This window comes from Perca fluviatilis, chromosome 22, assembly GCF_010015445.1.
Source record: "Perca fluviatilis chromosome 22, GENO_Pfluv_1.0, whole genome shotgun sequence".
In the NCBI taxonomy this organism is placed as follows: Eukaryota; Metazoa; Chordata; class Actinopteri; order Perciformes; family Percidae; genus Perca; species Perca fluviatilis.
The window spans coordinates 21,330,094-21,345,953 of NC_053133.1; the positions used below are offsets into that span (position 1 = coordinate 21,330,094).

Genomic DNA, 15,860 nt, shown 5'->3' on the forward strand with positions numbered 1-15,860 from the left:
GGAAGCAAAAAGTATGAGCACTCACTGTGTTTTTATTTCCGAGTACTACAAATCGTTGTAAGATATCTAGATCCGATCCCCCTGATCTAATAATATAAAGAATGGCACTTTTCAGAATTTTGTGTATTATGTTATTGATTATTGATGCATTAATGTGTACATCACTAATATTGAAGCTGGTGAAGGTGGAGCTTAGTTTAACTACTTTGTATACTTAATGTACTGGGTAGCTTTATTTATTTCTTAATTATCTTGATCTACAATATTAAATCACTACTTATTTGTTGAATTTATTTTGTAATGGTAAACTGAACATGCAATGTATCTAAAGTTATCAAACAATTGTAATGGAGTAAAAGGTACAATATTTGCCTCTGAGTCGGAAATGTAGTGAAGTATGATGAAGGAGCGTAAAATGGGAATACTCAAGTACAAATACAGTACTTACAGAACAATTGTACTAAAGCACAGTACTACTTAAATGCCAGTCTATGGTAAACGCCGTAGACTGTGATAAATGCACGTTACTTTCCACACTTGCAGAGCAAACGCTGGTCCCACTTTTATACTACTGAGTGACTACTCCTTGCTAGCACAGACGATCTTTGGGTGGAGGTTACGCCAAAGCGAGGGCAGGAATCCCACAATAGCAGGCGGAGGATTTTTCTTTTTTTTCTCGAGTCAGAGCTGAGCTAGTGGCCGTTTCAATCAAAGGGAAGGCAGAGGGAAGGGAGGCTCTGCGGGGAGATGTAAGATGGCAGAGCTACAAATGTTGTTAGAGGAAGAGATTCCGGCCGGTAAAAGAGCGCTCGTGGAGAGTTACCAAAACCTCACCAGAGTAGCAGACTACTGCGAGAACAATTATGTCCAGGTAAGTTAAGAAAGCTACCACGTTCTCCTCGAGCTCCTTTTGTCGCGAAAAAAAAGCTCGGGATTGAATTGGTTGTTGGGACAGGAAATGTGGATGAAGAAAGCTGGAACGATCCCCTCCGCCCAAAGCATGAAGCTGTAATAACATGATGATTTTTAAAACTGTGGGACATTTAGCCATATTGTATCTATTCGGACCATTAATCACATTTATTCCGTTTACACACAGGGTGTGTCTACTTTTTTTTTTTATTGTAACTGGGTCGGTTCAAAAGCTGCTTCCACTCTTACTGCTATAAGGAGGCCTGTGTGTTTTACAGGAGCAAGTTTTAGCGGCTGAGAAGGATTTTTATTTAATGTTAAAGACAACAGCAAGAAAGTTACTGCTGTCTTTACTGCCTTAATTGATGCGGACACAACCTAAAATGTATAACTACATTGTGGGAAACTAAATGTCACACTAACACTACAAGTCTACATGCATATTATAGTAGTAACATAGCAGTCCATTACATTCCATAAGGTCATTAAACTCACCATTTAATACCACAAAAACTCCCCATTGGGATACTATAGGGATATTACAGTGGAGGTGTGGTGTCTACATTATGGACTTGTAAGCACTCAGTGCAAATGCTATAATGCCAGTGCATGGCTTTTATTGGTGCTGCATACTTTTTTTTTTTAACCATTATAAACACTTTAAATTGCCGCATTAAAGCTATAATATATGCATGGAAAGCTTGTTTTGTCCAGACTTAATGGAGAGAAGTGCTTATTTAATATAATTCAGTTGGGTTCGCAGGCTTGCATCTAGGCTGGGAGAGGAATGTAAAACCATTGTAAGTTGGTCAATAAAGGATGGAGGTATTGATTTTTCTCAACTTATTCATGAGAACAGAGCTTGCTTTCATCTATGCTGGCCTATATGGAGCTTCACATCTGTCTTTGGAGTTGAGCTTTAAGTTCTTCTTGATAAAGTAGCACATCTGTGTAATGTTATAAAAGCTCCCGTATTTGTAAGTAATTTAAGGACTATTTTCATCTGAATGTGAGTCAGTATATGTTATGATTCTCACAGTGGAACTTCACTCTAGCGTCACAATGGCCACAGATTGCTTTTTTTTTTTTTTTTTTAACACGGATATAACACGGTAAGCCACTTCTAAAAAAAACAACAACCAGAGAACAAACTGAGTGACAGACAAACGGTTCGTTCAGTTGGTGAGAAAACATTTTTAAGCAGGAAGACAACCCCACCATATCAGCTACAGAGGGTGTGTCCATTCCAGCTGTACTCCCCAAGGACTCCCTGTAATTTAGTTTTCTTCCGTGTCCTCGGATGATTTGGCATTGGAAAGGCACAGCTCTGAAGCTCTGTGCCAGTTATAACCCACACAAATGCTCCAGGACAAGAAGGTTGTCATCTGTAGTCCCACATGAGCCCTAAAAATGAAGTGGATGAAGCTTTCCCCCCCGCTGCTTTTAAAATCAAGATGTCTTTTTGGTCATTTATCATTCAAAGTTCAGATACAGTGACATTTAAATAAATGTGGGGATTTTCTTGTTCTGGATTTTGTTTACCACACTGTAACCAGCTGTAACCCCAAAAAGAGGCATGACAAACTGATTTGTCACAATGACATTGTGTTAAGATCTTCATATCAATGCAGAAAATAATGACATTTTGTTTTCCTTTTGAGTACATATTTCGCAGCACGACAGCATTTTGCTAGTTTTGAAGGCCAGTGCTGATATCTTTTAGTTGCCAATAGCTCATATTTCTTGCTGATATTTAGTGTCTTTCCTACAGAAATGACAACACTGTCACTGCTTTGTAGGGCTGCGAACCTACTTACCGGCAGAAATGTATCTGTGGCAGAGATCTGGTCCGGTCTATAGGCTGTGTATTGGCAAGAATCTGGCGATACGATACGTATGACGATACGTGGGTCACGATTCAATATATTGCAATATATTTCAATACTGTGCGTAAGGCGATATATTGGGATTTAATTTGGTTGAAGTATAATTTTAGAAAAAAATAATATTTAAAAAAAGACATGATGTTCATAAAAGTCAAAGAAGTTTACTTTAGGTAAAAAATTCGATACACAGAAAATCAAATGCCATCAAAAAGCCAGTTTGGGATTGTGGTTCACAGGTTGTTAGTGAGATAATTTTGATATGCTAAAGTAGGCCAAAGTTCAGCCATAGCTACGTTTTTTGCTTCTAGCAAAAAGTCAGGCACTGCTAGGCACTGTTAGGCAAGGACACTAGTGGTGCGTCTCAGCATAGCCATCTATCTAGCAGTAGGGGGTTTAAACACAACATAAACGTGAACCACTGTCTTACATGAATATTTTTGAACGTTTAAAAAAAAAAAAAAACTATACAGTATTGCAAAATAAAATATCGCGATACTCAAGTGTATCGATTTTTTTCTTACACCCCTAGTGTGGTCAGATTTGTAGTTCTTTCTGGGCTTATGAGATATGAAGAAGTTCTGAAGTAGTTCTTTTAGATACAATTTGAGAAGTTTGGCTTCTTTTGGTACATGGAATATTTTTTTGGTATGGCTATGAAACCTGGGTACTGTAGTTTTTTTATTTTTTTATTTATTTAAAGTATTACTCTGCTTTCCTTTTGAAGGTCACTACTGACCCTATTTTACCTAATACTGACAAGGTTTTAAATTCATAGCAATACCCAGAACTAAGGCCAATACTGACACCATTTAATTGCTCATATTTACATGTTTTGTCCAAAGTGACTTACAATAAGCTCATTTAAACCATAGAACGTATATAAAACTATTATATACAGTATATAGTGTATACATAGACTTAAACTCGATAGAAGCGCCACATAGATGTCATCAAAAATGTAAGTCAATCCCTGTCTAATAAAAAACTAAAACCATATTTAGTTTACTAGAGTAGTTTTATTTTCTTAATAAATGAGGTGCACGTATGTCGAAGTGTAGTCTAAAAAAGTTTAAATAAAAAAAGGGGGGGGGGGGGGTTAGTGTCTTTAAATCTGACCACTTTTGTATTAACTGACAAGATTTTAGTGTGTTTGCTCTTGGTAAATAGAAGAGGCTCTAAAAATAGTATTGAGATCATAAACCTCTCCACGGAGACCCCAAACTAATGGAATGTAAAATGTGCCAAGGAAGTGCACAAAAAATACTTCAAATGTCATTTTTTTAATGTAGCTGTGGGTAAAAGAGTACAACTCAGTATTTGTTCTAACTTTAACTATGAAAAGTAGTGTTTTTAGATGAGTCGAACCGACTTGGGATTGTGCTCCAGAGCACCGTGTTTAAAGCGCTGACGTTAAAATCAAGGATTTTGAGCTTTTAGGCACACGTTGCGAGCTCTGTGTGAAGCGAGTGTCAGACTTAGTGCACTTTTCATAATCCCTCTGTCTGCTGCAGTCTCTCTCTCTCTCTCTCTCTCTCTCTCTCTCTCTCTCTCTCTCTGATAGAAACACACACACACAACTGCTGTGCACTCTGAACTGAACCGTGCACATACCAACATGCCTCAGCTTGAATCGGCTCGTCCTTTCAGCCGGCACTCCTCCTTCTCACTTCCATCCCTCCGTTTTCTCCTCTCTCTGTTCTTGTCATGTGGAGGCTGTGGTGTTTGTGAGTGTTTTTCGGTGTGGGCTTGTAGTGCAGCTCAGCAGGCTGAGGCAGGTGGTGAAAGCTGTGTTTAACCAAAGGACAGATCACTGCCCCATTTTCTCAACTTGAGAGGGACTTTTGTTTGTCCACCGCGTTTGTGTTTTAAAGTGTGTGTCGTGTTTTTGCTAATGATCTCAGCGGGGCTGCATTTTATTTTTTGGGTTACTTTTCATTCCAGTCCTTATTCCTCAGATCCACAGTTGCATACACTTGTGTGTCTGTGTGTGTGTGTGTGTGTGTGTGTGTGTGTGTGTCTGTCTGTCTGTCTGTCTGTCTATGTGTGTCTCTGTCTTTGTCTCTGTGTGTGTGTCTCTGTGTGTGTGTGTGTGTGTGTGTGTGTGTGTGTGTGTGTGTCACACACTGTCAGGTCAGAGTTATGTTTCCTGTTTTCCCTGCTGACTCTGAAAACTGACTCCATGGAAATGCCTTCTCTCTGTGTCAGGAAGTAGCTTAATAATAGAGCCAAAAAAACCACCCTTTTAAATTAAGACACAGAGATTATTCTGATTAATCTGGGGTTTTTGTATTTTAATATGTTTCTGTTTATTTTAGCTAGGCTATATAAGATAGTTACGGGAAAAAAATCTATCTTTGCACAGTGCTCGCTGCCCCCCTGAAATATATTTAGCTCACTTTTTTATTTATTTTTTTAATTGATGCATGTTTGACCTCTGTGTGACAAGGACGCATACACTCTATGCAAAGTGGGCCACCTGCCCACGTTGGCAGGACACACTGCTGTTGACTGCTTTGTTTAACACAGCAATACTACATTTCAGGTTGTATCAATTGTGCTCGGGCTGTGTTTGATATGAACCGAAGCGATTTTGTAGATTAACAGAAAATCATATTGTTTTATTCATATTTAGTTTATTCTTTTCAATGGTTCCAGCTTCTCAAGTGTAAACATTTGCAGCCTTTCTTTGTCATATGATGGTTAATTGAATATCTTTGGGTTCTGTACTCATGGTCGAACAAAACAAGCAATTTAAAGATGTCATTATGAGCATTATGAAAATGTTTGACATTTGGGCAATTTTTCAATTTCATTGACAAAACCCTATATTGGTTAAATAATCTGTAGATTAATTGATTGTTGCAGCTCCAGATATTCCACTCGATTATTAGCCTTGAAATTCTTTGAGCAGATACTGCCTGATATTAATGTATTATCTTGTTAACCTTTGGGCTGCATTTCATGTTTAATTTCTTTCTCAATTAATCAATTAATTTTTAATCTATTAAAACTCCTAATATGGAAAACAAGAAAAAGCAGCAAATCCTCACATTTAAGAAAATGGAACATTTTCATTGATTAATATATCAAATGCCAATTTATCATCTGTTGATAAAACTCAATCATAATACTGTATTATTGCAATAAGGTTCTTGTATGGCAGTTTTAAGACGGCATTAAAACTTGTTGGGCTTAAAGACTGGAACAATGAATCATGTTGGCCCTACATTTCTTTGAAATAGATTGCAAATTACAGTAACAAAGAATAGGGAAATGGAAGTAAGATGTATGGCCAGATCCGATGCAGTGTTGCAAGCTCGGGGCATGTGACATCGCAATGCTGAGCCAGCATGATGCCCACTTGTGCTTTTAGTTCTGCTCCTAAATTAGCAGTTTTGAAATGTGGGCTGATGTGTTGTAAGAAATGCAGGTAGCATGCCGTGTCAATCGAAGAGATATTGTATGTCCTCTTCATGTCCTGTCATATAACCTTGGTGTATCTGTCCTGTTTTCCCTGGTGAATTAACGTGAGTTTCTCCCTGGAAGAAAGCAGGTGGCACATTTTTTATGTATTTATTTTTAAATTTTTTTTAACACAGCTCTGTCTCTCTGGGTTACTCGGAGTCCTCATTTCCTGTCCTTCTTCTGTCTTCTGCGACTCTCTCTCTCTCTCTCTCTCTCTCTCTCTCTCTCTCTCTGCGGAGTGGCCTGGTTTCTCTCCCAGCATGGTGAGGCCTAGCGGCTCTCAGCCTACCAGCAGGGCCCATTTATCCTTTTTGACCCCCTGTCACTCCTTCAGCTGACTGGGGCTGGTTTGGTCCAGACTAGTCTTGCATTGCCAGACCTTCTTCCACAGCGCTGCGGAGGAGGGTCTGGCTAGTCCACACAACATTCCTGGATAGGAGAAAAACGTGCTCTGGTTTGTTGCCATGTCTTTAAACCAATCACAATCGTTTTGCTGCACTAAGCAGCTAGGGTAAAGCTGGACAATATATCGTTATTATATTGATATCGTGATATGAGACTAGATGTCGTCTTAGATTTTGGATATTGTAATATGGCGTAAGTGTTGTCTTTTCCTGGTTTTAAAGGCTGCATTACTGTAAAGTGATGTCATTTTCTAAACTTACCAGACTTATGTAACTGTTCTATTATTTGCCTTTACCCACGTAGTCATTATATCCACATTACTGATGATTATTTCTCAAAAATCTCATAGTGTAAATATTTTGTGAAAGCACCAATAGTCAACCCTACAATATCGTCACTGTATCGATATCGAGGTATTTGGTCAAAAATATTGTGATATTTGATTTTCTCCATATCGCCCAGCCCTAAACTAGGGCGCCTCTGCAAAAAAGCCTCGGGAAGGAACTTGTTTTGGTGGATTATGTGTATCTTCAAAAGTGGCTTTAGGTGTGCAACAGAAAACTCAGCTTATATGGTTAGAGTGTAGGAGTTTCGGGAAAAACGGGTGTACCGACATCGTCCCAGACTAAAATTGTCTGCCTCTAATTGGATTCATGCAGAAGTAGTGTCAGCTTTTTATGTAGAAAAGACACCCTCTGTGTCAGGGTGACCCAGCAAACAGGAAGAAGAGCTCCTCCAACACTCTGAAAACTAGATGAGTGTTTTTGTTTATTTGTTTATCAGTTAAATATGTTGTTCTAGGTAAAAAGAGTGACTTCCTGCCAGGACGAACCAATTAACAAGTCACTCAAGAAAGGTTAATGAGTTTCTTCCATGTGCAGACGTCCCCTTTGTGTCTCCTCCCTGACATACTGGAGGAATTTTTAATTGTGCGCTGGCAGTTCTTCAAGGTCAGGTAGACCTTATGGCCTTTCAGTCAGCCTCCATCTGCCCCGGAGGAATTATGAATTCACGTAGTGTACTGCTGAGAGCTCAGAGTTAGCTCCAGGAAGGATTGAAGTTGTTAAGTGTGCAGGTTTTCCTTATTCTTCGCACGTTCCAGTGTCACTTTCACTACCTTGTCTGTCTCCTCAGGTGGCTCGTGTTTAAGTTTCTCACAGTTTCATTATATTTAGGGGTTTGGTACTGATAAGGTAGGTCATTTTTATTAGGATCAATATGTTCAGATGCTTTTTCTTGGATTAATCTTATAAATTTAACTCCTTTTTAGCTCAGTTTCTTGTTAGCATTCAGGTCTGGTTAAGTTAAACCTATAATAATCATTGATCTCTGTTAATAACTATGCGATGCTATTTAAAACAAAGTGTACTAGCACTAGTTCCAGCAATATTAAAAGAACATTTTGGTATTTTTTTTTTTTTTTTTTTTTTAAACCTGGATGCTATTCTCATATTTTAAAGCATTTTGATTTGTTAGCATCCAACATTTCATAATAATATTTGAGTTTAAAATGTGAAAAAAACAATATATTGGTTTTGTTGTTTACATAAACCCATAACATGAACAAAAAAACGCTTGCGACTTACAATGACTTACAAAGATGCATAACCGCTACAAGTGTATGCACTATACAGGATTTAACCTATTATACTTTATCAACAGGAATAGATAGGTCAAACTGCAAACAGCCACCCACAAATGGTCTATAAACAAAGCATCAGCTGTCTTTGAGATTTCACATAAACAACGGTTAAAGTTACTCAGGCTACCGAAGAATACCATAATTCCTCCGTTCAATTAGACCTTAGAGACTCACCCCAAGCTTCCATCCTTAACAAACAGCCATGTATATGGGCTCTTCCAGTCTCTCCACTGCTGGCTGTTCCAATTTAACGGGAGAGAGGAGCAAGAGGGGTTAGGATGGTGACCGGCCTCTGACGAGCTGTTACCACCTCCACCTTCAGCCAGAGAGGACATTATTTCTTCAGCTTCTTCTTGCGTTGTCACCCCGGCGGGAGGTGTGCCAGCAGGGCTTGCAGCAGGTGAATCGGTCGTGCTATTAATGTCATCGCTACACAATTTCTTAGTAAAACCAAAATTAATTAAACTGCCTTGTTTTCTTTTTGCCATGGCTTTACGATGCTAACTGCAGAATAGATTTCAAGGACTTTGCGCGCCGATTAATGGCCTCCAACGTTTATATTTTTATTACGAATCTTTGACATGTACTAAACATGAGTTGAATTTGCACCGCAGCGCCGCCACGCCTTGATGCCCATGACAAGAATAGCATGTATAGTTATCTTTATTGAAGTGAATTAGGTTTAAATCACTGTCATGCATGAATGAATGAATGATATTTTTGCAGTAGACATAATAATCCACGATGATCACATTACAAAAAACTGAAATTGCACGTCAAAATTACACATTGTCAATATTTTTAGAGAAACCCTCTAGCTCCCCCGTAGTTCGCACCCTGATTGGACTCCATCTTATTTCCCAATATTAATTAGCTGCTAGCTGTCAGATAGCCGCATCAATACAACAACCCACTAGGGCTGGGTATCTGCTCAAATCTTTGTATTTATTTTTCAGCTCCTACTACGTGAGTCGTAGGAGCGTAACGTAGACTTCTTCCTGTCTGCCTCTACGACCTGTAACGTCAGACAGCCAATCACCAGCATTATTAGATCTTGGTGGAAGCATGCTTATTGGCTCACTGACTCTGATGAGATTTACTCATCAGAGTTGGTACCAAGCCCTACAAACCCTACAGTGCATCTCTCAGCTGCCTCCTGTCTCACCGTTACCAGTATGCTGCGATCAGCGGTCAATACAGGGTGCCATGCGAGCTCTAGGACTTTCCAGTTGGAGTTACACTCATTCTGCTTTAGACTACACATAGGTACCCATCCTGCTGAGGTGATTTCAAGGGCAAGTTTATCTCCTATTTCTTTTCTAACCTGCCCAGTTCACAGAATAGAAAAATAAATCCTTGGTTGCTCCGTTAGGCTATGTTTGTTTTTTATTCCTCCATGCACCCCTGACACCGTAGCAGAGCTCTCCAACAACACTTGAAAGTTGGAAGATGTATGACATGTAGCAGAATTCCAAACATTCCTAAAAGTTTTTTTTTTTTTTTCTTTCTTGTTCCAAGAGCATTTCCCCTCCAGACAAGTGGGAGCACATAAACACAAATGTGCTTGTCAGCTGTACAAATCCAGATCAGATTGCACAGTAGAAACACTGTTTCTGGTTGTCAATTTCTGTGCCCTGCAAACCGATGTTATTGAAAGTCTTTATTTTAATCCCTGTGTAAAGAGTAGGACTTTTTGTTCAGACTGGGATGATTCAGAGAAACCCTCCATTCGTTTTGATATTCTGTCTTACTTTCCAAGATCTTCTATTAGCCTAGTCGTGTCAGGGAGTCGGGAGGAATACTCATTTTGTCCATTTCCTACTTAAAGCTCAGGCTACTGGGTGGAGGGGCAGCTCCACCTCCTCTGACCCCTGAACAGTTTCTATCCTCAGCGAGGATGTCTGGACCTTTCCTTCCTGCCGCCTCAATGCAGCCAGCGGGCCCCGACAGTGAAGAAATGCACCACCTTGCTTTTAAAAAAAACCTGATTGCACTTCAGTGGCGGTTGTTGGCCGTTATCTTGCCAGACTGGATATGTGACGGATTGAATTGGAAGTATTTATCCAGTTCAGTGCTTCAAAAACTTTCCATGAAGCAAATCCGTTCTCGTGACTGCCACTCCCTTCCTGCTCCCAAATGTATCAGGCCACATAAATGCTTCCGTACAGCATTTGCAATCAAACATTGTCTGTATATTTTTTTTTTTTTGCTTTATTCAAGTGGTTGTTTGATTATCTAGCTTGCCTCCGCTCCCAAATACAATTTTGATAAATTCTGCATGTGCATTCTCTCTGTACTCCCTTTTTTAAGCCCAGCTGAGGTGCTGACAGCCTGTCTACTACTGCCTGGATTTTCTGCAGTCATTACTCAGCTTAGAAATATCAGATAAAGGGCCCCAGGAGCACTAAAGCTCTCTGGAAGCTCACCTCATTCTCCTCATCTCCTGCTGTGGTATACTACATTCAGTTATTTACCTTTTTGTACTGGGCAAGCACACATTTTATACCTCTCCTGGCAAATGTCTGAAGGACTGTATGTTTTTGTTTTTTTATATCTACTGTAGCCTAGTCCTTCTCGCTGAAGATGGCTGCCATAGGGTGTAAAGATTCTTGAGTAACTGAACAACAAATGTGGTTAGTTTGAGGATTTGTGGACTTCTAATGCGTGAGCAAGTGAAGGGATGAGGGGGGCTTTAACTAAAGCACACGGCTCTAAGATGCCGCCAGTGACAATGCAATCAAGTGTTGCATCTGTCCTCCAATGCTGACCTCACATCACAGCTCTGGCAGCTGACGCTGTTTGGATAAGTTTGTCCAGAAATCCCAAAAGATTTCATGGAGCCGATTTGAGCATGTTTTTGACATGTTGACTCAGTTTTTTTCATCCTTTAAAACATTGTGTGCAACTGATCGTGCAGACTGAGCTCAGGATTTGAAGAATTACAGTTATGATTAACACAAGGCTAAAGATTTAACCTAATGTAAATGAAGAAGGGAAGGAATAGCCTCGTTCAGCCTTTTCCATTCAGTGTATCAGCTTTCTTGACCAATTCATCTGATTCATTGGGGTTGTAGTGACTGTGTCACTGGGGAAATACAAAAACTGAGAAGAGAACTGTAGTGAAGGGACTGACTGTTAATAGTCTTCGGTGCACAGATTTTAGGGTGTATTAGTCTTGTAGTTGGTGAAAGATGAAATGTTTGTTGTATTGTAGTTCTTCAGCTTATATAAAACCATATCAGGTTTGCCTTAAAATTAAAGTGCTCATGTTCAGGTTCAATTGTATTTAGAGGTTGTACCAGAAAAGGTTTATGTGGTTTAATTTTCAAAAAAACACCATATTTTTGTTGTACTGCACATTGCCGCAGCTCCTCTTTTCACCCTGTGTGTTGAGCTCTCTGTTTTAGCTACAGAGTGAGGTATCACACTTTTGTTCCATCTTTGTTGGGAGTCACACATGTCAGTTGCAGAGTATGAGGGCGTGCCACGCTAGCAGCTAGGCGAGCATTATAACATATGTTACAAAGTGACGCACGTTTGTCACGGAAGTAAAAGCTGGACTAAACGGAGCTGTTTGGAGCAGTTTGTGAATAGTGTTTTCTGTGGAAGATGGTAAGTCCCTTTGGGGTGGACTTTGGGTTTTTTCACTTTGTAAACCTATAACGTGCACAAAAAAAGATGCATAACACAATAAAGGAAAAAGGGGGAAAAGCCAAAAAGCATTATATGAGCACTTTAAAGAAAATTTATTTATTACTTTGGGAATAAATCAAGTATTCATGCATAATGCATGGTTATAAAAGTGGATTGGACACATTTTAAAAACATGAATAGCAGCCATTGAAAAACATGGACTAAACATCAAATGTTGTGCTTTGTGTGGAGGCATGGGTTACCTTGAATGAATATGTTTGTAAGACATGCAGGGTGTAAATGTGTATTACTTTACACATCACAGACAGCATTTGTGCACTGAAGCGTCAATGGTGCCGTTTGTCTATGCACATTACAGCTGCAAGATGTTGGCAAAACCAAGTTAATTGTGCAGTTTCTTAATATTACAATTGCAGTGAATAGCAGTAGGTTTATGTTTAGACTTTTTACAAATTAATGCAGAATTTAAATGTTTGTACACATCACAGTTGAGCATTTGTATTAGGTAGCTGCAGCATCAGTGGGGCTGTTTGTCTGTGCTCTGCAGCTTCAAGATGCTGACAAAATCAAGTTAAAGAGGTACACCATGAGTGATTAAAATTGAAGTGAAAGAGTCGAGCATCAAAAACCCTGGAGCCTAACTTTGTCAGAGTAAATGCTTTCAGTAGACCCTCGCTCCCTGCCTGGTAATAAACACCCACGTCTTTCAAACTCCTCACCATAAGTTTGTAACGCAGACTATCTGTTATAGATTTTAAGTTTCAAGCCAAAGCACCACTTTAGAAAGCTCCCTCGAGAGCCACAGATAACATTATACAACAAATTCACTGGCTGTGTAGTAAACATCATAATAAGTAAACTGAACTTTGTAGATACAATTGTTGGAATGCCCCTTTTTTAAGTGCAGTTTCTTAGTATTACAGTTGCTTTTTGGATTGTATAAAATCACAGCAAATAGCTGTTTATATTTGTGCAGAGTTTAAGAAAAGTTTTTCCTAGATTTCAAATTAATTTGGCAGTATAAATAACATTCTAACGCTGAGACATTCTCATAGTTTGAATAACAAACGCCATCTCTGACTTGCAGCTTGATATGTAGGCCAGCAGTCCTGCACAGGCAAGCATATATTGTCCAGTAATCTATTTAAAATGTCCATATACAGCAAAAACGTTATCCTCTTGCTATTTAGAAATTGCCTTCACGGATAAAAGGCAGTTTGTTTGTTGTTGTTTCATATATTTTCCTGCAGCTGTTACTCCATTTACCATACGGCACATTGCAGTGTCAGTAGTAGGTGTCAGTGTGTGCACATGAGTGAATGTGCTTTCAACAGATGGCCTTTTGCTCTGAGCCCTTTGGAGGAATCTCTCCTTCTTCCTGAGGCTGTTATCGCACAACACATCTGCTGCTCTGATTCCCACTAAAAGAAACACAACTAAACTCTGTCGTCTCCTGACCCGGCCGATGCTAACCAGTAAGGCTAAAAGCTCTCCAGGTCAGGAACTTTTAGACGTACAGATTGCCTCGGGATTAGTTACGCGCTGCCAGAGGGAATCAGTAATGAGACTAGCAGTGGCATGGTTGTTTTCATTTTGTCCGTCCTTCCTTTCGTCTTCATGATCAAATGTTCCCTTTTCCTCTGTTTTGCCTTCTAACCACTGCTACCAGTAATCATCTCGTCCTCCACCACCTACCCCCTGCTACGGCAGCCTGTCATCAAAGCCCAGTGTCGCCCCTCCAGGCAGCGCGCTTTGGACTCAACCTTATGAGCGAGCAGCGTTGGGAGAGCCCGCAGAGATCAAACACGATGGCTCAGTTTTGGAGCTTGGCTCTTTGCCTCAGCTCTGTTGTGTGTGTGTGTGTGTGTGTGTGTGTGTGTGTGTGTGTGTGTGTGTGTGTGTGTGTGTGTGTGTGTGTGTGTGTGTGTGTGTGTGTGTGTGTGTGTGTGTGTGTGTGTGTGTGTGTGTGTGTGTGTGTGTGTGTGTGTGTGTGTGTGTGTGTGTGTGTGTGTGTGTGTGTGTGTGTGTGTGTGTGTGTGTGTGTGGTCGTTACCACAGTTTTTCTGGTTTAGCTGCTTTTTGCAACTCTGTAACTGTCAGTTTGTCGTCCTTTCAAAATAATATGGTGGAAGAATGTCTGTATCGTAGAACATTGTGTTTTTACAGGACTTGTCCATTATTGGAGCTCTACAACTTTGACGTAGTTTCTGAACATAACAACCAGGAAAAAAGAAGAGACCTATAAGTGTGTGTGTTATACATATTTATTTATTGTAGAAAACTAAAGTGTAGCCTCAGTTTGTCTCAAAGCATTAAGGGGTATAGCTTGTGTCAACCTAAACAAACACTTCACTTTATTTTTTGGTCGTATTAGCCCGCTAACTAGCCAGCAGGCTAATTAATTAAACCAGCCACTCTGTGCTTTTGATGCTAATGCTAATGAGCTTCTACTGAATACATTTAAGGAATAATCCACTGATATATTTTTTTGAGTATCAAACATTCATAGCCTGTCATCAGAAGCACATAGCAGTTATTTTATAAATTAACCTGCTAGCTAGTTAGCTGCCTAGCAAAGCCAAAACACAAACTTAAGTGCTTGTTTAGGCAGATATCTGCTATTTTATTGAATTCTATTATTGCTTTTGATGCTAATTTGAGCTAACTAAAGAATTACTTCACCAATTTGTTTTATTTAGTTTAAACAATGACTGTAGGCTTACAAAGGTGCCCCCTTACGTTGGCTTACTTTTAGAAAATTTGAGTTGTACTTTGAATTAATATGCTCAATATGTTCTAAACTGATTCATATTTTTGCCGCAATATGGCTAAATGCAGCTTCCTTTTTTAGCTAGTGCAGTTAGCTGTTAGCATTTGTCAAGCAAACCCATAAATGCTACAAAAGTAAAACAGTTAAGTAACTTTCTGTTTTTAGAGCTAACATTCAAGCCCGCAAACAGTGAGTGTTTTATACAACTAAGGGTTTTGAATGAGTATTGCTCTGTCTAGCGTGAAGACCGAATACTTTTCCAGGACTAATACTAAAAAGTAACCTAGAATTCCCAATAGTTTAACAATTCAAAATTGTCAGTGGCAAAGTTCTACTTTCCAATTTAAAAAAAAAACAAACAAAAAAACAAGTATTGCAAAAGTATTTGATGAATATGAAAAGTATTTTAAATTCTATCAAGTTTTCGAGTTCAGAAATGTAGTCGGCTGTTCACAATCTGTTTTCAGAGCCTCCAATATGGCTGCTGCAGGATGGCTTACATCATCTCAAATCCCCCAGGGAGGGCGTAGTATCTGGGGAATGAGAGGTGGGGTGGGAAAAAGGATGCCTTTGCTGCTCTGTTGGCCTGGATCCACCACAAACCTGACCTGGATACAGTGCTGGAAGATGGATGCGAATGTTATGTGATATTTACAGTAACTGGGTTCCTCTTCTTTTCCTTTTTTTTCATCCCTCTTTTTTTTCTCTAATCCCGTTTTGTGCACAGGCCCAGGACAAGAGGAAAGCTCTGGAGGAGACCAAAGCCTACACCACCCAGTCCCTGGCCAGCGTGGCCTACCAGATCAATGCCTTAGCCAACAATGTACTGCAGCTGCTGGACATCCAGGCCTCGCAGCTGCGGCGCATGGAGTCCTCCATCAACCACATCTCTCAGGTCAGAAATACACACAGCTACAGTACACACCACAGACCAGCTGTGAAGAATGGTACCCCGCACTGCCCACTTCTCCTCTCACTTTTACACAGACTCTTGTTATTTTCAAACACAGTATGAGCCCTTCTGTCGTATCCATGGTTCCTTTTTATTGCCTGGTATTTGGTATCAGTCTTAAGCAAGTGACTGGCTGTGTGTTTGGCTTAATGGCTGGTGCTCTGTCTGTGTTTC

At 39.8% G+C, this 15,860-nt stretch overlaps 1 protein-coding gene across 8 annotated transcripts in view; it reads left to right on the forward strand.

The window, feature by feature from the left end:
• Nucleotides 1-660: 660 nt before the first annotated feature.
• The window catches only part of abi1a (abl-interactor 1a), a 55,303-nt gene continuing 40,103 nt past the window's right edge, over nt 661-15,860 (forward strand). For 3 of the 8 annotated variants that reach the window (XM_039790023.1, XM_039790026.1, XM_039790027.1), the window contains exons 1-2: nt 664-871; nt 15,462-15,629. In XM_039790023.1, coding sequence (XP_039645957.1) covers nt 755-871; nt 15,462-15,629 — 285 coding nt within the window. In that variant the 5' untranslated portion in view covers nt 664-754. Of the gene's footprint in view, nt 872-15,461; nt 15,630-15,860 lie in introns of all 8 variants that reach the window. The other 5 variants (XM_039790019.1, XM_039790022.1, XM_039790025.1 and 2 more) reach the window with 3 other exon arrangements.